We start from the raw sequence: 24,793 nt of genomic DNA, 5'->3' as shown, positions 1-24,793 counted from the left end.
ATCAAATAGTCAAACTAGTCACATACAGTTTTTAACTCACCTCCAGAAGTTCTTTTCAATGCATGGATGGATACCTAATGCTGTTAGAGTGTGCTTAATATTGTTCAATACTCAGCATCATTGGTTACTTAAGTGGGCAATTTTGGATAAAAGCCTGTCTTCTATGAGGAACAGTGTGTGTTGCATGTGTTGTGCTTATCCTAAATGGGATTGACTGGAACTAAAATAACATGGAGGTTTGGCAGTAAGATACATTTCTCTATATCCAGATATCTAAACCTGCCTGCTCTGAACTGATTCACTGGTCAGGACTGTCTAGTTTTGATAGTGTTTTCTATCAGTAGAAATGAGAACATTGTGCAGAAAAGGGCAGTATCATTATTTCCATGTTGAACTGATACACTGAGCAAGTGATGCTGTGGCTTTTCAGGTAGGGCCATTGCCGTAGTGGATGTGTTTTAAAGAGGTTTAAGAAAGTTTTGGTATTTTAGAGAGGAGTTCTGTGTATTCTCACCCAGATTGGGATAGGAATGGACTAATAAACCAGACCTTCCTCCTCCTGTGGTGCTCAGGCAGTGCTCCTTACTCAGAACAGGATTCCAGGGTGATGAGGGGCATCTTCTCTCTTCATAATAAATCTGTTCTCTGAACCTGAGGGTTATTTACTGTTCCTTTCCATTTTCTGGGTTGAAAGCATCCGCATTAATGTCCTTTTCCACATCCCAATGGATGTGTCTCTTGGAATGTGTTACTTCATTGTTGCCTCAGCAGCATTCGGCGTGCTCCCCTTGAAACCACTGCGAGGTCATGTCCAGAAGAATAGCAGCTCCCAGGCAGCCCTGTGTGTAAACTTGGAGTGACAGGGCTGGGAAGGGAAGGGGACAGTGAGACAAGGTTGCTGTGATCTACTGGAAGGGAAGCAGATGATGGCAAAGGTCTGGTTTCTGATTCTGGAAGACATCTCGTTTATTACACCAGTGTGTGATCCAACATGTCACTGCTGTTGCTAATGGTGCTGTAGCCAAAGCCATCCGCTTCCCAATCCTAGACAACCTTTCCATGTCAAGTACTCTCCCTGTTACAGAGACAATGAGGTGCTAAATACAGATTTCCTAAATCAGTCCAAACTCATGTAGAGCTGACTTGCCTACTCTGTGCACACTGCAGTGATGGGAAGGCTTCAGTAAAAGGCAGCTTATTAAAATCCTGCATTAAATCTCATGTATGGCAGGAAATGGAAAAAGAGGGGACAAGACAAAGCATATGTGTGCCCTCTCCTACCCTGCTGTGGGCACTTCAGCCCCATTGGCAAGATGATCTCCTCACACAGTTCCTAATCCATTTCAGGAGTCTGTCCCTGTCATCACAAGCATTGACAGGAAAGTTCTCTGCATGGTCTGCAGCAGGAAGATGTGCTTAGGAATCCAGTGTTTAAACCCACAGTTTAAGCTTTTCCTGGTGTCCTGGAAGTTTCATAGTTGCACTTGCTGTGATTTTCCCTTTCCACTGCCTGAGCTGCCTCTTTTGGCCTTGGCCTGGCTCAGAAAGGAAAAATGCTTCTGATTAAGGGGATAACTGCTGGATTTCTTTCACTCCCCCCCCCCCCCCCCCCAGTAACTTATTAGCAAAGACCTTGGGTCATTCCAAGCAGAGTGTAATGAAACAAAGTGCCCCTGAGGATCAGACTGCCACAAGGCACAGGGATAAGAGGCAGACAGGTCCTTATCCCTTGGATCTCTCCCTTGATTTCTACCTACTTTATAAATCCAGCTTACTGGTCTATGTGCTGTGCCCTCAACTGCCCCTCAGCACTGTTGAGGGCAGTGGAGTTGCTCAGGAGTTACACCAGCAAACACAGGAGCGGAGTTTGGCCTGGGGATGTTTCCTGGCTAATGAGGGAACAAGGAAGAGAAATAGCTTCAAAGTAATGTGAACACAAGCCCTTCTTCCCAGCAGGGTTTCTAGGTTTGGCCAGCATCCCGATGCCTCTCTGTCATCTTAGCTCTACACGTGCTTGGTGGTTTTCTCTTCCTAAAACTGGGCTTGGTGCAGGTTAGGGTCCTTCCCAAGGCAAGGAACAACTCCGTGTGCCTTCAGGTGTTCTGCTTTAGCCATTTACTTTGTAGAGGTGTAATACAATACAGACTCAATGAGGTTAACTTCACACCTGGCTTGACTCCACTGGTTTGTAGTGGATTTACTCTAGTGACGCATATGGCCCATCTGTTTCCTCTGCACTCATCAGCAATCTGTCCTTCTTACCATCACACTGCTTGAGCAGATAAGGACAGCTGAGGAAGTCAGGTGTTTTTATGTAGATTTCCCCCCCCCCCTTATTTTTGCCTCTTACAAAGTAAGGCACAGCTTAAGAAGGTCATTTTAAGAAGGGTTTTGCCCTACACTCGCTGTGTGTTTTCCAGCAAGGCCCAGGTTCTTGGCTGTTTGCATTATTTATTACAGATCTCTCATCAAATGTATGGAATTGTCGCTTTGGAGCAGCTCTATAAGAATCCCACGTTCACATATCTATGAGTTAGAGGAAAATTCCCTCTGGGCTCTGTTTGCAGTATGTACATGAAAGACATCTGCAGAAGAGGACCCCCCTGGGATTCACCCTCTTCCAGCAAAGAGATTTAGGGCTGAGCAGAACTCTTAATTGGGTGCCTTACAGCAGTTTCTAGCGTGTAATTGGGCATCCTGCTGGCTTTCCAAGGAATGACTCAGTCCTGTCCCATTACATCTCCTCCTTCTGTATCAGCTTTATTCTTACTATGACACCTCCCAGGCAAGCTTGCATCTCTGAGCATGAAAATAACTCATCTTAATGAGAGTGAAGTGCATGTTGCTTAGCAACACAGCATCACTGGGGTCTTCTGTGCTGAGCTAGGAAAGGCACTTAATGGGGCTGCTCTCACTGCACTGTTGTGTCTTTGGACCACAAAGTATGGGGGGAAATATTTGCACTCAACAGAGAGGGAGCTGTGGGTGGAATGAACCACTGGAGTGGGATCAGTGTGCAAAGAGACAATGTGCCTTAGTTCCCCAGGTTAGAGGGGAAAGTCATTTGGCTTTCCTGACCTAGTTTCCCTGGGAAGGAGGCAGACCATGGCCCAGGAAGCAGGATCCTGTGTTCTGTGAGAGCAGCTGCTATTCTCTGTGCTCTGTGTCTTGCTCAGCAGCTGTCAGAAGCCATGAGATCTGGCTGATGAATCAGTGCCAAACCTGACAAATCAGCTCTGACTGGTAGCAAAGCATAGAGAGTTGAATGAGCACAGATTGGAGATGGCACATGATGATAGCTAAGGAAGAGGGAATTGATAAGTCTTCCTTCCAGAAATCACCATGCCTGTTTTCCCTGTGTGAAAAGGGGTTTGTTCTGTTCCTGGCCATTTGCAGAACAGAGGAGTGGCAGAAGAATTGCTAATTCAGCCAGTGAAAAGCACTTCTATTGCTGTATTTTCCATTGCAAACTGCCCCAAATACTGGGAATTTTTAGCCCTCACTATTATGAGCAACCTGCCTTTCTACTCATGAGCTACCAGAGCAGAGAAATACTGCATGTATTTGCTTTAGGCAAAAAATAGGGTCACATAAGCTTACTGGAATGAGAATAGCTCGTGACTGCTATTCATGGCTGCAGCCCACTAAGGCATAGGGATATGGTGTGGCAGACAGCTCTGCCTGAACCTTAGGATTTTACATAGATCCTTTTCTCTTCTTGATCTTTTTGCTAAGCTCATCCTCATCTTGGTCCTGCAGAGTGCTGTTGTGTTAGAGTCTCAGTCTTTCTGTTTGCAGGACTTCTCCTATGATGACTCGAAGGTGGAGTTCAATGTTGATGCCCCAAATGGAGTGGTGATGGAAGGCTACCTCTTCAAGAGAGCTAGCAATGCTTTCAAAACATGGAATCGGTGAGTAATAGCTCATATTCATTTGATGTTTGGCCTGAGACTATTGAACACAATTAATACTGCCTGCAAAGGAGCATACTTCACTTTTAGGGGCATCAGAATAACTGTTGTTATCACTGGAAAGATTCTAAGCTGTATATTCCTCTTGAGGCTGCATCATGGAACGAGCCAGCCCATGTTCTGCATCTTTGTAAATGCCAGGGAATTAAAACCCCAGGAGTGCTTTCTACAATGGAAAAATGACCAGGTTCCATGCAGGGGAGATAAGGCACAGTCAGCTCAGGTATTGCCCTAGGAAAACTATGCATTTATAGCAGCTAAGAGAATTACCCTAACACAGCAGAACATGCCATAAGAATCAAACCTGTCTATTCTGAAACAGGGAGCTAGGTGAGAGTGGAGACACCAACTGTGCTGCTGGGAGCTGGGAAATGGCTTTCAGAGCCCTGACCCTGCTCTTAATAATTCAAACTGTTTCATCTGGTAGGTCATTGGGAATGCCATGTGCTGCCTGTCAGGAGTGTCTGCAGCTGCCAGAGACCTTGGGGAAGTGGAAGCAAACATTTCATGTTCTAGCCTCGGTCGATATTTATGTGTTTAGCTTCCCTTGAGAGAGTCAATGGGTTTCATACATGGCTGTGCAAAAGGATTCAAGCCCTTCCCCTGAGTTTCTAATGCATGAGATCAATGCCTTTTTGACCTACATTTCCTGCTCTCACATAACAGGGAGATGATACAATATTAAGAGGTCTTTTACTTGGCTATGAGGTACATTCGGAGTATGTGGGTTAATATCCAGACCTGTGCTTGACTTTTGTGATAGAGAGGAATGGTTCCTCCCTGTATCCTCCTACATCCCAGTCATACACAGTCTGTAGCCTCCCCACAGCCATCTCTGTTTCCTCAGACCCACCCACTCTTAGCCATATCTGCCTGCATCTGAGCTATTCACAGCTCCTGCAGCCTACTCATCACCTTCTCACTGTCACTTAGCTACTCACTGTTTGTGCCTCCCCCTCCTGTGAGTGGGAGGGGGAAGGAAAAAAGAGCAGCAAAATCCACAGTTTGGGATATTGGGCTGGGAGCCAGCACCAGGCAGAAATACATGTTCTGGTGTGGCCTCAAGCACCTGTGTTTCCCATTTCTCCCCAGATGTGTCAAATCCTTTTGTTGTCTTTTATCTGTTTAATATTTCAGCAAAGAGAACCCTGTCTCCTCTCATTTTCCCAGGGAACCTAGTTCATTTGCAAATGGAATATGTAGTACATGCTCTAAATAACATCCTGCTGCAAGCCTCTGACTCTCTATGCTCAGGTATTCCAGTACCTTCTTCCTAAAGCTTAGAGATGGTGATGGCTTCCATTGCCCTCCATGAGGGTGACCAGATTGCCTGTATCTTGGAATGAGGAAATGACCTGGGGGTTTGGGTTAGGACACCAGAGAATTATCTCTGCTGTCAGCATCTCATGGGCCTTCTGTCACTTGTATTTTAGTGGAAAGCTGCTAGCTGGTGATTTGTTTCCTCCTAAGAAGGTAGACTTCCTTCACACATACCTGCCTGTAGAGGAAACGGGAGCTTTGGCATTGTTTGACCAGCTTCCACAGGAAATGTCAATGTACCCACTGAGCACATATGGAAGCATGCCCTAACCACTGCAGTGTGTCCCACAGGCACAGGATTTACTGCCTGCCCCAGTGTGCAGACACAGGCTGCTGCCCCAGAAATCATAGGCAGTAACATGGGACTGTCCTCTGTTTCTCCCTGCCTTTCCTTCCTTCTTGCCATCGTAGCATCCTGATGCCAGGAGTCATTCCCTAAGGCTGCAAATCCTTCCTTGATCTCTGAGGGAGGGCACTGGAGAAATGGGAACTTTTCTTGTGATGTTACTTTCCAGCTTCTTGAAATAAATCACACTCTTAAAATGGAGAGATACCTGCTCTGCCAGAACAAACCACTCGTCCTGTTCAATTCTGATGTCTGTCTGTCTGTCTTCCCCCAGGAGGTGGTTCTCCATACAGAACAGTCAGCTGGTGTACCAGAAAAAGCTAAAGGTCAGTGAGGCTGCCCCAGATGACACTGGCAGATTAGCCAACTTGTCTGGTATCCTGCTTGCTGGGGACTTCCAACCATGGTGGGGGAGTGGAGTGGAAGGAGTGGAGAGGGGAATTGCATCAGGTTGACAGGAAGCCTATTCAGGTATTATTGTGCTCCAGAGTTAGACTGTACTGAGAAGTGGCAGCAGATGGTGTATGTGGCATCCTAAATACCCCTGTTCAGCAGAGGAAGTTGAAGTCCCCACTAAGCCTGCCACTTCAGGCCTGTTGTCCCATGCTTTGATTCTGTATAACTGCTTCCTATTGCCTTGGAGTTACCCAGTGCTGGGCTGGCTCTGCTCTTCTGGACTCAGTGTATGCTAAAGCCACCAGGGTTTGGGGAGGAGTTTTCTGAGAGGCCTGATTGTGTCCTACACAGATTGAGGGAGACAACAAAGCCACCTCTTCTCACCCTTTCAGGATGTCCTCACAGTCGTGGTGGAGGACCTGCGGCTCTGTACTGTCAAGCCATGTGAAGACATCGAGAGGAGGTTTTGCTTTGAGGTCGTCTCACCTACCAAGTAAGTCTGTGGGATATCTATGCTGAGGAGGTGGAATCTTGTCCTTTTTCTCTTCCCAACTCATTTCCTTCCTTCTCAGGAGCTGCATGCTGCAGGCTGACTCGGAGAAGCTGCGTCAGGCCTGGATCCAGGCTGTGCAAGCGAGCATCGCTTCTGCGTACCGGGAGAGTCCTGACAGCTACTATATTGAAGTGAGTGAGAGGGTCATGAAAGGTCCACAGTTGTACCTCAGAACCCTGATAGTGGCCTTTTGGGCTGTGGCAGGTCCTGTGTGTCTATGTGGACTGTTGGGAAATACTTCTGCCCTCAAGGAAGGGAGCTGATGTCAGTATGAACTCAAAGGCAACGATTATTCACCAACAAAGCCAAGCTTGTAAAGCTGGGCTGGGGGAAAGGCAAGGCTTTAAATCGGTGTTCTGATGTCTTCACTTTCTTGCCATCAGTGTGGATTGATGTTTCCCTGGGAATGATGTTCCCCTGGGAAGACCTTGCTCCCTAGCTGGGACAAGTGCAAGCGATGCACAGTGACAGCAGGGGTTTGCATGCTGCCAGAGCAGGGATGGGGTGCAGCACAGCCTTGGGATAATAATAGACATTAATGAGGCTTTACCTGTTGCTTTCCTGGTCTGGCCTTAGTTTGTTCTTCAGGTAATGCTTCCTATCAGTGCCTCTTCTATGCAAAGCTCTGGTTTGTTCCAGAGTCCTCTGCAGAATCCTAGATCCCTTTTTTCCCTGCAGAGATTGGACCGGACTGCTTCCCCATCAACCAGCAGCATTGATTCTGCTACCGACTCCCGGGAGCGCAGTGTGAAAGGAGAATCCATCCTGCAGAGAGTGCAGAGCATCCCTGGGAATGACCAGTGCTGTGACTGTGGTCAGCCAGATCCTCGCTGGGCCAGTATCAACCTGGGCATTCTGCTGTGCATCGAATGCTCTGGTATCCACAGGTACTGTGTGCATGTGTGCTGTGTGCTGCCAGGCACGGATGGATTGCAAGCTCCTGGAGAGAACAGTGGAGCCTGAATTATAACTGATCATAATGTTGGTACCGATAGATCCAAAAGTGATGCACATCTGTGTATGCATATGCATAAAACTTGGCTATAACTAAATCTACATAGATAAATACACAAGTACTGGATTGATCTTGTTCATCTTATGATGCATGAGAAGTTGTGTTTTGAGGCATGTAACCATTTCAGTTTTCTTCCTTTTGGATAAATAGGAGCCTGGGTGTTCACTGCTCCAAGGTCCGATCTCTCACACTGGACTCCTGGGAGCCTGAGTTGCTGAAGGTGAGTGTTGGCTTTTAACAGCAAGAGATAGAGAAATGTTGGACATGGAGGGAGACTTACTCGGTGGCAAGCTAGACTAAAGGAAATGTAGCTCCTCATCTGAGGATTTCATTTGTTCCCTGTTATATTGCAGCTGATGTGTGAGCTGGGGAACAGCACCATGAACCAGATTTATGAGGCACAGTGTGAAGAGCTGGGACTTAAGAAGCCAACATCAGGGAGCTCCAGGTGAGTCCAGTCTCTCTGCTTCTAGCCTGAGCTTGACTCTCAGAAAGGTCAGTGGGACATGACCAGCCAGCAACCTACTGAAACATCCTTGGGAAGCAGGGCTTGCTGGGTTTCCACTTGCTCTGAGACCATGCAAATAGATGTACTGAAGCATGCGTGTTGCCTTTAGGATCACAGAATAGTTACAGTTGGAAAGGACCTTAAGATCATCCAGTTCCAACCCCCTACCATGGGCAGGGACACCTCACACTAGACCATGTCACCCAAGGCTCTGTCCAACCTGGCCTTGAACACTGCCAGGGATGGAGCATTTAGGTTTGCTTCAGCTGAGTGATGCTGCTGTGCACAGCTTTATCCTGCTCCCCTCTTAGGCAGGACAAGGAAGCCTGGATCAAAGTGAAGTACGTGGAGAAGAAATTCCTCAAGAAGCTGCCAAATGGGGAGACACTCCCAGAGAACGAGCGGAAGCCTCGGCGCTGGTGTGTGAAGAAGTGCCAGAGGAACAACAGCACCACCAAAGCACCCACAGCTCGTAGGAAGTACCGCCACGAGGCAGGCAACGCATCACCAGCCATGCTGTCCTCAGGTGGGAACCCTCTTCTCCCCATGCAGAGCATGGCCTGTCCACCACTCTGGAGGTGTGGACACAGCTGCCCTCACAACACTGTGGGGCCCTGCCTTTAGGACCTGCAAGCCTGCCAGAGACAGAAGGAAAATGCTGTTGCACCAACTGTGTTGACATGGGTGTTTAGAGCCACTTCTTACCCTTTTCCATCTGTTTAAGGAGGGTTTTGTGGCTAAAGGAAGAGATGATTAAGGATATCTAGCATAGGGTGATACATATATGACCATATATACGCTGCTGTGTGCATTTGCTTTTGTATCCCAGCTTCCTGCTTTGTAATAAGTTTCAAATCCTTTTGACTTTTACCTGGTCTGTAAGAGAGGCCATACTTCTAAAGGATTCTGGCTGCTCAGGATGCTCTGGGATGACTTGGTCTGCAGCATATCACCCGTGGTCAGCTCTTTGTTGTACTTTGATGGTGTATGTGGGCATGAGCGTGGTGCTAGTTGCACTGGATGTGCAAGCTCAGCCTGTGTAAAGGCAGCTGCAGAGCTCTCACGTGCATGTTATGAACTGTGTATTTCATATCTCTGTGTGTGAAACAGCAGCTACCCTGGAGAGGAAGTTCCGCCGAGATTCCCTCTTCTGCCCTGATGAGTTGGACTCTCTCTTCTCCTACTTTGACACCGGTGCTGGCTCCGGCCCACGTAGTAAGTACAAAGAAAGTACCCCTGCTCCTGGCTCGCTTCACCTCCAGCTCTGCCAGGGCACGTGCATTGCACCAGACCTAAGGGAAGGCATCGGCCGCGCGGGAGAGAGGGTAACTATGTGAGAGGAGTGATGGGGAGTCAGTTACACAAACTCCAACCCATTGCTCTGTTAATACCCAGCCAGTCCCTGGTGTTTGCATTCTGATGGGATTTTTTCCCAACATCTTTTGCATTCCATCAGCTTTTTTTGTTCTTTTTCCTGGTTTTAATTTTGGCTTTTAATTTTTTCCTCCTTTTTTTTTTCACAAGTCCTCCTCTGGGCAGTTTTTCTTCTTGTGTTTGTGACGATGAACTCCCCTCATGTTCCGTCCACCTTCCTCTAGGTGCCAGCCACATCTCTATGCAGCATCCGCTAGCAGCTGGCCCATGGAGTGGCAGTGGCATTGGTCCCGGTGGGAGCGGTACGCCGTTCCTCCTGGACGGAGGTAAGGTGACGCTCTGGCAGCTAGCAGCAAAAGAGACACCCAAATTTGACTGTTCCAAACCAAGCGTCAGGAGCAGTTTTGTGTTTTCTTCCAGCCAAATGGTTGGAACCCGTACATGGAATCATGGAATTGTCAGTCTCTTGTGGGAAAGACAGCCTGGCAGGCTTTTGAAAGGCAGAAAAGCTTCTTAGGGTTTCCTGAATAGACTGGTTTGGGTTGGAAAAGACCTTAAGATCATCCAGTTCCAGATGGGGCAGCCACAGCTTGTCTGGGCAACCTGTGCCAGGGCCTCATCAGTCACAGGGAAGTTCTTCCTTACATCTAACCTAAGTCTCCCCCATTTAAGTCTAAATCCATCACCCCTTGTCCTGTCATTACAGTCCCTGATGAAGAGTCCCTCTCCAGCCTCCCTGTGGCCCACTTCAGACACTGGAAGCTGCTCTCAGGCCTTCGTGCAGCTTCTCTTCTCAAGGCTGAACAGGCCCAATGTTCTCAGCCTCTCATAGGGGAGGTGCTCCAGGCCCTGATCATCCTCATGGCCTCCTCTGGACTCACTCCATGTCCAACAGTTCCATGTCCTTGTGCTGGGGCCACCAGAACTGTTCAGAGTACTCCAGGTGGGGTCTCACTTGGAGAAAGACCTTCCTTGACTCAGCAGTCGAGTTCCTACATCTTAAATGATCAGCTGTCCCTCAGATGAGATAAAGGATCCAGCCCACTGCAGATGGGATCTCATGGCAAATAGGAAGTGAGAAGTGCTTACTTCACATGCCCCACATCTTCACAGAGCAGCCCTGTAGCCCATTAGCATACTTAGCTGAGGAGTGGTAACTTCTTCCCTACCTGCTCAGTGCTTGTTATTGTATGAGCTTCTGAGAAATACTTAGGGTCCTGAGTCAGCACAGCAGAAAATGAGAGGGTTTCCTGCAAGCAGGGGTTATCTCTGGGAATCAAGAAGATGATGCTTCAGTGCCTGTCTGAAGCAGTGCCTTACGGGCTCTTCCAGTCCCAAGGAATTTAGGGTTATTGGTCAACAGAAGCAGTGCTTGAGGGATGTAAGACCTCAGAGTTGCTCCACAGCCTTGTAGAAGGAAATGGGAATTTGTCACTGATTCAGTGGGAACAGAGCTGGGAATCTGATGTATTGTTTGTGTGATGGGAGCCAGATCCTCCTTTCTTGCTTGGATGTAGCTGTAGACTTGTTGCAGTCACTCTTTATTGTCCTGACAACGGAGAGCACCATCTCACCAAGCACCGTGCTTCCTTTCTGCAACACCCAGCAGTGATTTTCCTGACAGCAAATCCAATGGGTGCCACTTCAAACCTGCCCTGTTGTAGCTTCATTGTCTCCTCTGGCTGTTGAGCAGTGCTGAAGGACTACTTGTGAGCCAGAATGTCAGGACCAGTGATTTAGATGATATTCTTTATCTGGCTCCTAGCAGTAGCTGCTTGAAGATTTCAACAGCCAACCTTTAAGGTTAAGGTGTCTTGTTCTGCTGTGGTTTTCAAGGCTCACATCCTGAGTTCTTGCAGCCTTCCCTGCTATTTCCCCTTTGCAAAGAGTACTCAGCTCATACTTTAGGAACTTTGTCAGCTTGTTTTAATCCCTAATCACAAGGGGTTGAGGGTAGGTCTTGGAGTAGATCAGGGGGACTTAACCTTTTGAGCTGTGGGAGAACAGACACCCTCAGCCCTTACAATCATTGGGAAGTTAAAAGCAGGAAGAAACTGAATCCAGATGGAGCTCCCAAGAGGTCCAGGCACCCCCTGGGACACAGGAGAGGTGCCATCCGTGCTCCCACAGGAGCAATTCCTGCCTTCCTGTCATTTTCTTGACTGCTTCTGAGTGCAGGCTGGAAAGGCACAAAGTTTCTCTGCCACTGACACATTGGGTGTCCTTGGGCAAATCACTTCATCTGTTCCTGACTCTGTTTCTTGTCTTTGTAACATTCACCAGGTATGCAGGGAAGGTGGGAAGCACTGTAGGGAACAGCAGGGGATGTCTGTGAAGGTGAATGAGCCAATGGACAATGCTTTAGGAGTCTGGCCTTGAGATACACAGTGTTGATGATGTTTGCCCCAGACGGGGTCAGTAATCTGTCACTTGCCAATGCATTGGCAAGTGACAACTGCAAAGCTCCAGGGAGAGCATGGATAGAGTAGAAACTGAGATTCCCAATGGTAAAAGCAGAGGGATGTCTGTTTGCTTCTGACACTGCATAAGTTGCTGCAAAGCTGTCTCTGCTGCTGCTCTGCTCCAGTCTACGTCACAGGGTCCCTCATGGACTGCAGCAAGGGCTGTCCTCAGCAGTCCAAAGTGCCATGGCAATGTTGGAGCATCCCTGCATGAAGGGCAGCGTGGGGACATGGACACCATAAGGCTTTGCCATTTTTCCTTGGGCAGTGTTATTGAGTGGGGCTAAATGGGATAGCAGTCCCCCTCTCCCTCGCTGCAGTGCCCGGTGCAGTGTGTGTGTGACGTTCTGCGCAGCCCTGTTCCCCTGTGGTCTCAGCTGTGCCTGGTACTGGAATGCCAGGGTATTAAAATGGGCTTGGTTTGTCTTCTGTTGGCCCTGCAGGTCTGAGCAGTGACAGTGGACTTGGGGGGAGCACAGATGGCAGCACGGACATCCTGGTGTTTGGCTCTGTGGTGGACAGCGTGACAGAGGAAGGTGGGTGTCACAGGCCACTGGTGTGGGGAGGCAGCTAGTGCTAAAGCAGGATGGATGGTCAGGGCTCTCTGGTGCCAAGAACAACAGGGAGCAGAAGAAACTGGACATATGAAGCTATTGGATCATCCCTTTCTATGCTTTACTCTTCTCAGAGTGTGAGGTGTCAGAGGAGTCGAGTGGTGAAGCAGAGATTGAGCAAGAAGCATCAGATCTGGAGGACCTGAGGGAGCTGCATCCTGGCTTGTTGATGTACAAGGCAGCACAAGCCCGAAACCTGCCTCTCATGGCAGAAGCACTTGCAAATGGGGCTGAGATCAACTGGGTGAATGATGAAGATGAGAACAAAACTCCTCTGATTCAGGCTGTGATGGGGGTACGTTGTACTAGTGGCTGGGGATGGGAGGCCTTGATGCTAGTTCAGAGTGCACTGACCATGGCCAGCTTAGAGCCTGGTACATGCTCCTCTATCCTCTCAGTACTGCTGGCTGAATTAGGTTAGAAATCCCCCTTTCTCTTGCCAGGGCTCCTTGATAGCCTGTGAATTCCTGCTGCAGAATGGGGCAGATGTTAACCAAAGAGATAGCCGAGGCCGAGCTCCCTTGCACCATGCCACATACCTGGGACACACTGGGTAAGTTCTTTGCTGTGATGTGCTCCATCACCCTTGGACTGAGGTACTGGGAGTCATGGGGTGAGGTGGGCAGAGGAGCTGGGGTTTGGTGAATTGGTTATTACAAAACATGCCCTTTTGGTTATCTTGAAGGGTATTTGTCTCCCTGTTGATGGACAGGGGTAATTGGGCTCCTGTATACCCATTCCTTTCTCCATGCCAGTGCAGCATGTCCTGAATTAAACCAATAGAAGTGAAGCTGTCTCTGCCTAGAGAAGGACAAATGCCTACATCAGTGTGTGTGTGGGGGAGCTGGAATTGTGCTCTGATGGTCTTTTCTTTCCCTTGTACAGTCAGGTCTGCTTGTTCCTCAAGCGCGGAGCAAACCAGCACGCGGTGGATGGCGATGGGCAGGACCCGCTGAGCATTGCAGTTCAAGCAGCCAATGCAGACATAGTCACCTTGTAAGTGTAGCCAGGACTTAGCAGTGCACGTGCAGAGGAACACTGCCTGTACATAGCCATGGGGAGGGATAACCAACCCCTCTCCCTTGTGCTTTCTCTCTAGGCTGCGTTTGGCTCGGATGAATGAGGAAATGCGAGAAGCAGAGGGGCCCTTTGGACAACCAGGTCAATATCCCAGCAACAGCCCTACTGAGCTGCAGTACAGGAAGTGTATACAGGAGTTCATCAGCCTTAATATAGATGAGTGTTAGTGACAACTCCCCCACCTCCCCTTCGCTGTCTTGAAGTTGGGCTGAACTTGTAGAAGCCCTAAGAAGCCCCATCCTTGGTATCTTGGTGTTTCTTGCAGATTGGTCTGTTTTTGATGCCTGCACTTATAGGTTGAGATGCACGCAGGAAGGAAAAGGGATCTTTCCTGTTAGCGTTAAGTTCTCATGCTTGACTACTGGATGGTTGATTTTTGTATAGGAGACTCCTAGGGCATAACCACAGACCATGGCACGTGAACTTGAGTGTGTGGAAAGTATGGGAGGTGAGTTTAGCATTTAAAAAGAAGACAAGAAAAGGAAACCCTCAATCACCAGGAGGAGCCCACCAACGATGCAATCAGACCTCTCTCTGCTTCAGCTTGGTTTCCATGCACTGAGTGGTGTGGAATCTATCTCTGAATGGTCTGGGAGGGATTCTGACCTGGAGCCCTCTGCCTGGCAGCATGACCAGCAGCCTGCTCACCCATGAGACTGCTGCAGCAGCTTGCAAAGCTAAAGATGACCTCGAAGTCAGGACCAGGCCGTTTGGAGGGGCAGAGAGAGATTTGCTCCAGAAGGCACAATGGAAGGGGTAGGATTGAGAGCGATGGCTCCTCACCTCGGTTGCTCTCAGGACTATACCAGCCACGCTCCCCTTGTTTTGCCCGTGGTGGTTAGCTGGTCAAAGCCATAGCTCACCTGCTTCCAAGGCCAAGGTGCAACCTGCATATAGCATTATGGAAGCAGCAATGCTAATCTGTTGAGGCTGGGAGAAGCTTGTCGCTGGCGATGGGCTTTCTGTCAGGGAAGAGAAGCCACGTCCAACTCCCACTGCCTGAACGAGCGGCTGCACGATGCAATTGGACTTTGGTTCAGTTTGTTTCCTGCTCCCTTCAGGTTTCTGACTTAGCATCTCTGTGAAGGAGACTTAGACCTGCATGTATCCATCCCTGTGTGCTCTCCCCCGCATGCTGACGCGTGTGAGATGGGCATCTCAGCAGCTGGCCCAGGGGCTTTTGACTTCCCCAGTTCCAATGCCCGGCAGAAACTTCTTCGTTTTCTTTCCTTGGGTTATTCCTTGCTGGAGTGGGGGAATGTGGTTTGACTTGGAGCACTTTGTTGCTGTGTTTATGGTCTGCGTGATGGGATCATGCTACAGTGGCTCTGCAGGGATGCTGCAGCCATGGAGTGCTGGCTCAGAGCACAGGTACCACTGGCAGGTATCCTCTGGCTGGGGGTTCTGGGTGCCCTTGTCAGAGCCTCTGTGAGTGCCCTCAGCTGCAGCTGACATCAGTTTCCCAGGGCTCAGGGCTGTCACTCCACAACTGGTATTTACCTGCTTGGGCTCTGGGCTTGGGCCGTTGTGCCTTATGGATAGTGCTGGGATCTTGAGGGGATCAAGATCTAGCAAGGAACGCAGGAATACCAGACAGGATTCCCCATCCTCCTGCAGTCCATCAGCACTGGTGCACAATCAGAGTATCTTTCACCCAATACATGTCTGAGTCCTTGATTTTCTTCTGGCTGCTGTTGTGCTGCTCCCCTTACAGACCTTCACAGCTCTGTTCTATTGACATCGTGTGTCCTCACATCCTGAAGCAGCTCCTCCCTCAAGATGCTGCCCTCAGACTGAACCAACAGCACCAGTGTCCGTGCTCACATCTAGAAGTGGAGCAATGAACTCCACTTTAGTCTCTGGTAGGAAGTTCTCTCAGTTCAAGGGAGAATCCCTGCTTCCTTAGGGAAGTGCTGTCACAAGCTCTGCTGCAGCCAGACCACAGCTTTCCATCTGTTCAGGCTGGGGCTTGAAATCCAGCTTTCTCCTGCTTGTTCCCTTTGGGATGCACAGTGCTGAGCACCAAGTGCTGAGCTCGGTCCCAGTTGTGAATCTGAAATGCTCCTGGTGACTGTGCTGGAGCTGCTGCAGGTCCTGGCAGTGCAAAAGCTGCCCCAGGGCCTTTGTGCTTCCATGAAGAACAATCAGTCTGCTTCCATCCATCCTGGAAAACAAAAACCAATGAGCTTGGCCCCTTTGGCCTTTTCATCATTGGCTTTTCATGGCATTTTCTCCTTCAGCTCCTTCTTTCTGTCCTGGGGTTCCTTTCTGGTCTGAAACTGTCCCGTAGCCTCTGCCAGGCAATGCTCCCTCTGAACTCTGGAGTAGGAGCTGTGGGATGTGCCCCTGGTTGGCAGAGGGCAGGTCACTTGGTGATATTCATGTTCTGTTCAGCTGTGGCACCATCAGGAGGGGCTCAGGATGGGTGCTTGTGGGATGGAGCAGTGTGCATAAAACACAGTTCAGCTTCAGGGGGATGCAGGATGTAGAAATCTGTGGTTCAGAGGAACAGGAACCATCTCCTCATTGTAGCTCCCACAAGTGGCTCTGTCACCATCCCTGGCAGTGCTCAAGGCCAGGTTGGACACAGGGGCTTGGAGCAGCTGCTCCAGTGGAAGAGGTCCCTGCCTGTGGCAGGGGTTGGAACTGGATGAGCTTTAAGGTCTCTTCAACCCAAACCAGTCCATGATCACTGAGTGAAGGGTCTGGCCCCAGGCATCCAGCTGTGTGATACCAGATGCAGGCAGATGTGCACTGTGCGTAGCTGTTGCTGCAGTGCTGCTGCGTGGTCTCCTTCAGTTGGTGTTTCATAGCCCCTGGGTTAAATCTTCCTTCCTGATACCCATGTGAGGTACAGCTGGCGTTCCTTGTGCAGCATTACAAAGGTCACCACTTTGTGTTCTCCTGGAGCTTCATCTCTTGGTCCTTTGCATTGGGCTTTGTCTTCTTCCTGGTCCACTTCACCCTAAATCCAAATGGTGATGCCTTCACCTGCATTGCCCCATTGACATCCCTCCCTTACCAGTGGAGCTCACCTTGCAGCTGGTGTTGCTCTCAGTCTGGGTTGCATCAGGAGCAAGTCTGGCAGGTCACAGATCATCACTGGTGTGAAACATCCTGCACTGCTCTGTGCAGAGCTCAGCTGGTGCTGGAGCCTGTTGTCCAGCAGGATGGGATGTGGTGCTGAGCCTGCAGCAATACAGCGAAGCCCTGAAGCATGGGACTGTGCTATGCTTAGGCTGAGGTCTTGCAGATCACCCTGCAGCATCCAGATCTTAGTGCTCAGCACAGGAACCAGCATCCAGCCAAGAGCTCACTGTGCTTCCTGGGTTAGGGATTCTGTGTCATGAATTCTCTTTGTTAACCCCATCCCATTTCACACTGACCTGCCCCACTTGAGGCTTTGCCAGTGCTGACATCCCCTCAAGCTGTGCCCTTTCCTGGGGCACTGAATCAGAGCTGGCACCTTTCAGGGTACCTCAGTGAGCTCACAAGTGGACGTTTCACCACTGCCATGGTCCTGCTGTGCTCCTGAATCCCAGCCCAGTCACTGCCCACCTGTGGCTGCTTCCCCACCTGCAGCATCTTCCAACCACCCCCATTGGTTTTCCAGCTTTTCAGGAGTTAGGAACCACTGATCCTTGCTGTGAGCCAGTGCAAACCGGAGCTGTGGCTTCCACGTTGGGTCATTTGATTTCACAGGGGCTCAGGGGAACAAGACACAGGTCCTGTCCCGTTGGCTCCACTGAAGCTCTGCCTCACTGCTGAAGTACACGAAGTCAAAGGCGATGTAAATACGGATGCAGAAAGCAGTGTCTTGCAAGACAATTTCTCTATTTAACTTGTATTGGTACTTTATTTAGACTCAATGTATAAAGCAACTTTGTGCACTTTTCCTACATACAGTATTGGGGGGGGGGTTATGTTCTTTTTGTTATGGGTTTTGTGCTGTCTTTTTTAAGCAGTGAACTTGTTTGTTGAGTGTTTAATTTATTCTCGCTGTGCCCAGAGGATTAGTGCAATTTCCTCCAATACAGTTGGTCTGGATTTAATGTCAGGAGTTCTTTTGTAGCCTTCTTAGGGAACACCCTTCAAAACCTCCCTTTCCCCCCCTCACACACCCAATTCCTTCCCTTTCCTGCCCCCTTTCCTGTCCTCTCCCCATTCCACACATCAGGATGGGAACGGGAATGTCACCGTCGCTGTCCCCCAGCCTGCAGCTCCTAAAGCAAGCAGGTTCTGCAGGAAAAGGCACTGCTCCATGTTCTCTGTGTTCCTTGGGTCGGGGGCATGGATCCATGTGTGTGTGCATGGAGGCTTGGAGGGGAGAGTGGGGCTGTTTCTTGTCAAGCAAAGAGAAGGCCAAGCAGGCTCCAGGGAAGGTGGGGATCAAACCCCTTCCTTTGTGCCTTCAGGCTTTGTGTTGTGCAGCCTCCTTGGAGGCATCAAAGCCAAACCTCTCTCTTTGCATCCTTCCTGTGTTACCCATCCGCCGTGGTTGCAACCACAGTTAACATGGGGGGAGCTGCCTTTGGCTAGAAAGCAACGTGCCAGGCATTGCCAAACACAAAGGGACCCAAACCATCACCTCAGCCTCATTCTGTCACCTTCTGAGTTCTGGGGATCAGGCTGAGCAGCTCCATCCCTGCCCCAGCTTTTGTTTGACTCGACCCAAACCCTGCACAACCAAGTGCCTGGACAGGCAGTCTGGGGTTGGATCTTTGGGGTCTGCCATGTCTCTGATTCCAAATGGGATGAGTTCAGGTTGTTGGGAAGTGGAGTTGATGCCACATTGCAGCTCCACACATGGCCCAGGGAAGCCTCAGGTTATGTTCATGCTGTTGCATCTGAGGTGGTCTCAGCAATGAGGAATTCCTTTGAGCAGTCCAGAGGGAAAACAGGGAATTGACAGAATTTGTCTTTAAAGAGAAGGATTTAAGGAGCTGAGGCCGTGCTCAGCATGAAGGAGACAAGGAAACATCTCAGACCAGCCACGTTGGCCATTCCTTATGCAACAGGAAAAGCAGGACCTCCTCAAGGGATGCACTGATTTACTTATTGTCCAGTGGCCACAACGCAGCCAAGGGTCTTGTGCTGAGCTGCTGGTGGTTCTGAGCTGCTGGTGGTGCTGAGCTGCTGGTGGTGCTGAGCTGCTGGTGGTGCTGAGCTGCTGGTGATGCTGAGCTGCTTGACTGTCCCTGAACCACCTCTCATGACTGCTTCCAACCAAAGACAGAAGAGGCTGACAGGATTAAACAGTGCTGTTCAAGCATTGGGTCTGTGTGAGTGCTCATGCGGGTGATGCTGTTCCATGGAGAAGGGGCTGAGCAGGAGTGGGAGCTCTGAAGAAACAAGGTTTTCCTTTGGGATTCCAGGAGATCAAGTGCTGTTTCCCTAGGAATGGGATTCATATCAAGCTGCTGGGTCCTCCTCAGCCTTGTGGGGAGCTGGGGCTGGGGTTACTTTAACCCCAGGGCTGTCCCAGTGGGAAGTCAGAGCCTCTGCATGGTGACTTGAATCCATTGTGTCCCTCTCTAACAGCACATGGATGTTAGTGTGGATTCCCAGGGTGAAGAATCCACCCTGTGAGACCTGTGGCTTCTGAATCACGGTAGAGTGAGTCTTTCTTCCCATAGGGTTACGTAGGTGAGAGCCTTTGGGATGAGAAAGCCTCCTCCTGGCCACAAATCCCAACCCTTCCTATTGAAACAGCACAGAGAGGAGGAAGTTCTCTCTTTAGGCACTGGAAGCTGCCCCGTGGGGTTGTTGCACACTGGCTGCTGGGCTGTAAATACGCTGTAACCTATTAACCCCCTTCACTTGCCTGCTTTCAGTCCCACTTTGTACCAGGTTTTTTAATCCCCCCTTTCAGCCTGTGCTGACTGTAACTACGGAACCAGATCCTCTCTATGTGATTATCTTTGTACTATTTTAAACCTGTTGCTGTGCTGTCTGCCTTCTTTTCCCCCTTCCCTGCTCTTGTCTCTTGAAACACTGAATAAACAGCTAGCGAAACTCCTTCCCTCCTCCTTCTTGGGCTTCATTTGTTCGTGTGGGGTTTCTTACCTTGCTGCCTGCATTAACTGCATCTGGCAACCGAGCCCCTTTTAACCTGTTTTCCTTCTCTGCTTGAGTTTCAGGGCAGTGCATAGAGCAGAATGGCACATAATGCTCTGCATTTAACTTTGGGGTTCTGGGATGCTCTTTTGTGGCGCTGGGATTTCAGGATGCTGTGGGATAAGGCTGGGGTAAAGGTGAGAAGCTCCCCTGCCCCAACCCACCCATTCCTGTTTCTTCAGAGCACCTGCATCAGTCAGGGCTTGGTATGTGATGAGCAGTCCTGTAACAGGAGACACGGAAGCTTCTGCACATGGACACCCTTCCCCACGTATCTCAGTGCAATCCTTCCCCTTGGTTTCTCTCACACTGTGTGTCTATGGCAGAGAAATAAAAGAAGAAGAAAAGCCTGGCCTGGCCTCCTGATTTCTGTCATATCTGGCATGGAAAACAAAGGTAGGAAACCAGGACTGTGGAATAACCTCTCCTTTCTCTCGGAGGGACAAACACATCCCAGTTAATGCGTCCAGGTAGGCTTGTGAGCTCAGTGAAGGAGTTAAAGAGGAAGGATCCATGGATATCAGGAGTACTGCAGTCATTTAAGGCATTAATAGGAGAGCTGCATGGTCATACAGTGCATTTATAAACACAGAGCTTGGGGGCCATGTGGTTTGCTCCTCACCCTGCTGCTGCCTCCTGCTTGGCTCCTGTTTCCTGTCTTAAAGCAGAGTGTGGTGTCCCCAAACCTCACAAGGATAAACACATTGGAGGCTGAAATGGGACTGCAGGCACCCAGATCCCCAAGACTCTGTGTAGTTAATGAGGATTAAATGCTCAGGTGTCTTCCCCAGTCTGGGACACCAAAGAAGGGAAGTACTGGCTGTTCCTGGGTCTCTCCATCAGCCCATTCAGTGCTTGCCTACCTGCTACTGCTGGGTGAGCTTAACAACTTGAGACTCATCCTAAAGAAAGCCTGGGGAGCTGAGTGTTGTCCTCACAGTAGTCACCTCTTTGCTGTGTGTACAAGGGTATGTGGGTGCGCTGGGGTTCTGTCTCTCCTAGAAAAGGAGATTTTCTATAGGGAAAGAAGGTAGGGAGCAGGTGGGAATGCTGGGAAGCTGTGTGATGCACCCAGAGAAGGCAGAGTGGGAGGAGGGATGGGATGGTGGTTGTCCAGGTCTCGCTGTAGCATCAGGACGTGTCTGTAGGCACAGGGCAGCACTGGGGGGCAGTGGGGATGGGCTCAGCCCCACTGTTGAGGAGAGGCTCAAGTGACTGTATCAGGAGCTCACAGGTAGGTCAAGGTGGGTTTGTGGCAGGCACAAAACCTGACATTGCCTGAGCATTGGTGTACCTGGAACAGCAGCTCCTGATCGAAGCCTGCCTGATGCTGAGGGTCATGCTATGAGCCTTTGCCATGCACACTGGGTAGTGCTGAGGGCTGGTACTTAGAGTCTTTGGGCTGGACACTTCACAGACTGCAAAGGGACAATTCTCTCATCCCATGAGCTGGGGTGGAAGAGGCACCACGGTCACACTGGATCCTGTTCAAGTTGGCTCTGTGGAACCAAGTTGGTGTGTTACCCTCAGCACTGCACCAACACGGATAGGGATGTGCCTGGAGCTCTGCAGCTCTGGATCTACCCTCCAGTGACTCTCCAGCACTTGTCTTCTGTCAAACAAGGGGCACAGGAGCTCTGTGTGTGAGACCAAAGGTGGCTGTCAGTGAATACCTGTGACCTTCCCACTTCTCCCCTGCAGCTACGTGGGTGCATCACCAGGTAAAAATGAGCCCAGCAGCTTAGTCCATGGCACAAACTGCCCTAGAACATCAAGCAGCAAACACAGAACAGTCACTAATGGGATGCAGGTGCACAATTATCTCTAGAATTGCAGCATAAACCTGAACCCATCCCTGCACCGAGGGAGATCCTATCAAGAACCTCTGCTGGGACACCTGAACTCTTTGCCTTCACTTGTGGTTTGGACAGGCCTTGAGTCACCCAGCACCAAGAGCTGTTATTACCTGATAGTGCCCTCAGCAGGTTGTTGTTTTGTTCCAGTGCAGGTGGACTGATGCTGTACCTGCCACCGCAAGCTCTGGGTAATCTGGCTCCTGGAAGAGAACCCAGACAAGGAGTAAATGCCCTTATCTCTGTTCCTGGCTGCGCACTGGCTCCAGCAAACTGGTTTCATAAAGCACAAGGAGTGACCTTTGCCTTCCAGAGCACTCAGCTCTCTTCCCAGTCTCTCTGCTGTCTCTTGGGCTTTGGAAAAGAAGAACTATGGTTATTAAAAGGGAGGAATTATCCCCAATCTGACTGTGAAGGCAGAGGCCTGGGAGCAGTTTGCATAGCTCAAGCTCATGGATAATCCTGTTGTTGTTAGCAGATGGAAAAGCAAAGCAGAAGTAAGGGGATTAATGCCTCTTCCTGTGTGTCTTTGCAGGAGATGCCACGTACCTGGACATCTTCCGGGAGTTCTCTTACATGGCTTCAAACAACCCTGAGAAGCTCAAAAGGAGGAGCCTGCATTTCAGCCACTCATGCACATAACCCCATCCATCCATCCATTCATCCATCCATCCATGTATCCATCCATCCGTTCATCCATCCATCATTCATCCATCCATCCATGTATCCATCCATACATGTATCCATCCATCCATCATCCATCCATGCATCTATCCATCCATCCATCCGTCATTCCTCCATCCATCCCTCCATCCATCCATCATCCATCCATCCCCCCCTCTGCTGAGCCCTGCCAGAAGCTCACACTCTGAGCTGCAGAACATGGGAGCTCAGCTCCTGAGGAAAGCAGTTCTCTGCTCACACACGCTCCTCCCAGGAGCCTGTGTTCTCCCTGGTGTCTGCTTTTGTGTCCTGACCAGGACAATGTCAGACCTTGCAGGGGTAATTCCAGAACAGGGATGGATTCAGAGTGCAGGGTTAGGTCCCAGCCTCGCAGTACCTGACTCAGACTGAGTTCAGGTGATCTTTGAGCTCTCTATGCCCTTTCTGCATTGCTGCTCCTGGGAAAACCTCCCCGCCCTGGGTGGATGCAGACACTGGGGTTTGTGGTACTGCAGCAGCAGCAGGAACCATTGACCATAAATCATTTATCCCCTCCAAATGAAGCACAGGTCCTGAGCATTGACTGTGCAGAGGAGACCAGGTCTGAAGTGCTCTGCAACTGAGAAGTGAATGTCCCACACTGTGGCTGTGTCCCTGGAGCTGGACACTCGATCCCAGCCAGAACCAGGAGTTCCCAGGGGCAGGATGCTCTCCTCACGCCATCATCCCATCCCCTCGGAGGAGAGAGGCCACACAGGACACAGCTGAGCTGCTGTGGGGTCCCAGACCTCCACAAACCCACTTCACTGTGGATCTCTCCTCTTAGGATAGCTCCACACTGAGTGCTCGGAGCCATTTGGTTTATCAGGGACCAGGAAATACTGATTCCATGCACACTTCCCAAGCAATATGAGACCAGAACCTGGCTCTTTCCCTCCCCATCTCCTGCTGGTTGTGTCTCTGTTGGGAGAGTTGTACTCTTCCCTAAGGCACAGCTTTCAGTATTATTGTCATTTTTAGTGTTGTATGTACCAAAACTAGTAAGAGGTTGTGTGTGGACTATACAGGTATAGGCACCATGACATAAGAAAGTGCATTGTCAGAATGATCTATATAAATTAAGATATGTAATATATCCTATGGCAGAAGGAATGTATTGCTTTGAAGAGGGGGAGTGAAAAGCTCCCACACAAACAGTGTCTATGAACAGAGAATAAAGACAGGGATTGTGAAATGCCCATTTCTGAACTCTTTGGGAGCTGGGATGCCTCAACAGAGGGGCAGTGCACAAAGGGGGGTTTAGGTGGCAAAGCAAGGGTGGATTCCCATTCTGGAGCTCTCCATGTGCAGGTGATGGTGCAGTCTTTCTGGTTCTAGATGCTCACAAGCCAGTAAAGCACTTTAATAGGCAAAGGTTTAAATATGAATCTATCTGGCACAGGTTGATGGCTTGCAAAGGGGAAGGAAATGAACTTTCCCCCAAAGAGATATGAGTTGAACTCTCCTGGTTGCCTTTATCTGATTCAGACACTCTGATTTCATTAATGCTATTAACAAAACACTCCAGCAATGGGGCACCTCAGCATCCCAGTCCTTCTGACAACGTGTTTCCCCTAAGAGACAGACTCCAAACCCCTTCCTTACCAGAACACAGCTCCACAGGCAGTCACAGACACAGGGACCCAGAGTGATGCTCCATGGAGCCTCACAGCAGGATGTACACACAGTGAAGGCTTTTTGCACTATGGAGGAAATCTGCTTCACACCAGCTTGTGCCACCTGTAGTAGAATGAAATAATGGTTTCTAAGCATAAGTAAGAAGTGCCCAGTCTGAAGGTAGCTTAGAGCAACCTTCTCTGAGGATGTGGGCTCATCTTCAGCTTAGCAGCTGCCTCTGTATCCCAGAACATTCCTGAGCCCCGCTGGAGCTGAGAAATCAGCCCTACACATCCTTCCCTGGGGTCAGGCCTTAGTGCTTGTGGTATCATCCCTGCAATACTGACCCCTTTAGAGCCCCTTCCATCTGAGCTGTGCATTGCCAGTGTGGAGCACAGAGGAACAAATGGGAGTCATAGCCTGAATCACCCAGCAAAGGTATAAATCCAGAGCACCAGCACCCTGCTCCAGCTGCTGTTCCCTTATGGAAAGCTGCTGTAGTAGCTGCCCCTCTCCCAGATGGAAGCTAAGCAGTGGGAAATGGACTCACCCACTGCAATGGAGCCCACGTGTCCCTGTTCACTGTCACTTGGCTGGTGGTTTACAGCCCCTTTCCTCTGGGTTTGCTCCATGTCTCTGTAGATTCTCCTTGTGAATGAAAACAGAAATAATTGAGCAAATGAAGCAAAAAAGTGAGACTTTAAAAGCATCCAGGGGTCAGCAGCACACTGGAGGCTGTGGGGATCTCACCTGTGTGTCTGGAACCAAACCTCTTCCCATGATTTGACCCTGTGCATTGAGGCTTCTGTAGGTAATGTCTGGACACTCAGAAGCCTTTTCCATTCCCAGCAGGAGCCATCAGACC

The 24,793-nt window shown here is 49.8% G+C and overlaps 1 protein-coding gene and 1 long non-coding RNA gene across 9 annotated transcripts in view; one reads left to right on the top strand and one right to left on the bottom strand.

Annotated features, from left to right (window-relative positions):
• ACAP3 (ArfGAP with coiled-coil, ankyrin repeat and PH domains 3) overlaps nucleotides 1–22,303 on the top strand; it is a 74,374-nt gene extending 52,071 nt beyond the window's left edge. The window contains exons 11-26 of one of the 8 annotated variants that reach the window (XM_034068248.1): nucleotides 3,793–3,911; nucleotides 5,912–5,963; nucleotides 6,426–6,526; nucleotides 6,606–6,717; nucleotides 7,265–7,473; nucleotides 7,752–7,821; nucleotides 7,955–8,049; nucleotides 8,421–8,635; nucleotides 9,220–9,324; nucleotides 9,708–9,809; nucleotides 12,389–12,481; nucleotides 12,634–12,854; nucleotides 13,003–13,112; nucleotides 13,445–13,555; nucleotides 13,659–13,720; nucleotides 22,145–22,303. In XM_034068248.1, coding sequence (XP_033924139.1) covers nucleotides 3,793–3,911; nucleotides 5,912–5,963; nucleotides 6,426–6,526; nucleotides 6,606–6,717; nucleotides 7,265–7,473; nucleotides 7,752–7,821; nucleotides 7,955–8,049; nucleotides 8,421–8,635; nucleotides 9,220–9,324; nucleotides 9,708–9,809; nucleotides 12,389–12,481; nucleotides 12,634–12,854; nucleotides 13,003–13,112; nucleotides 13,445–13,555; nucleotides 13,659–13,720; nucleotides 22,145–22,251 — 1,884 coding nt within the window. In that variant the 3' untranslated portion in view covers nucleotides 22,252–22,303. Of the gene's footprint in view, nucleotides 1–3,792; nucleotides 3,912–5,911; nucleotides 5,964–6,425; nucleotides 6,527–6,605; nucleotides 6,718–7,264; nucleotides 7,474–7,751; nucleotides 7,822–7,954; nucleotides 8,050–8,420; nucleotides 8,636–9,219; nucleotides 9,325–9,707; nucleotides 9,810–12,379; nucleotides 12,482–12,633; nucleotides 12,855–13,002; nucleotides 13,113–13,444; nucleotides 13,556–13,658; nucleotides 17,692–22,144 lie in introns of those variants that run through there. The other 7 variants (XM_031044327.2, XM_031044326.2, XM_031044328.2 and 4 more) reach the window with 7 other exon arrangements.
• Nucleotides 18,927–24,679, bottom strand: LOC117436846 (uncharacterized). The gene is made up of 4 exons (XR_004550170.1): nucleotides 24,479–24,679; nucleotides 23,917–24,051; nucleotides 21,723–21,812; nucleotides 18,927–21,393 (listed from the first exon to the last, which is right to left on the bottom strand). It is a non-coding gene; the product is annotated as an uncharacterized lncRNA (long non-coding RNA).
• Between the last annotated feature and the right edge of the window lie 114 nt (nucleotides 24,680–24,793).

The sequence above is a fragment of the Melopsittacus undulatus genome, chromosome 12, assembly GCF_012275295.1.
Source record: "Melopsittacus undulatus isolate bMelUnd1 chromosome 12, bMelUnd1.mat.Z, whole genome shotgun sequence".
NCBI lineage: Eukaryota > Metazoa > Chordata > Aves > Psittaciformes > Psittaculidae > Melopsittacus > Melopsittacus undulatus.
This window is presented reverse-complemented; position numbering and strand designations above follow the sequence as displayed.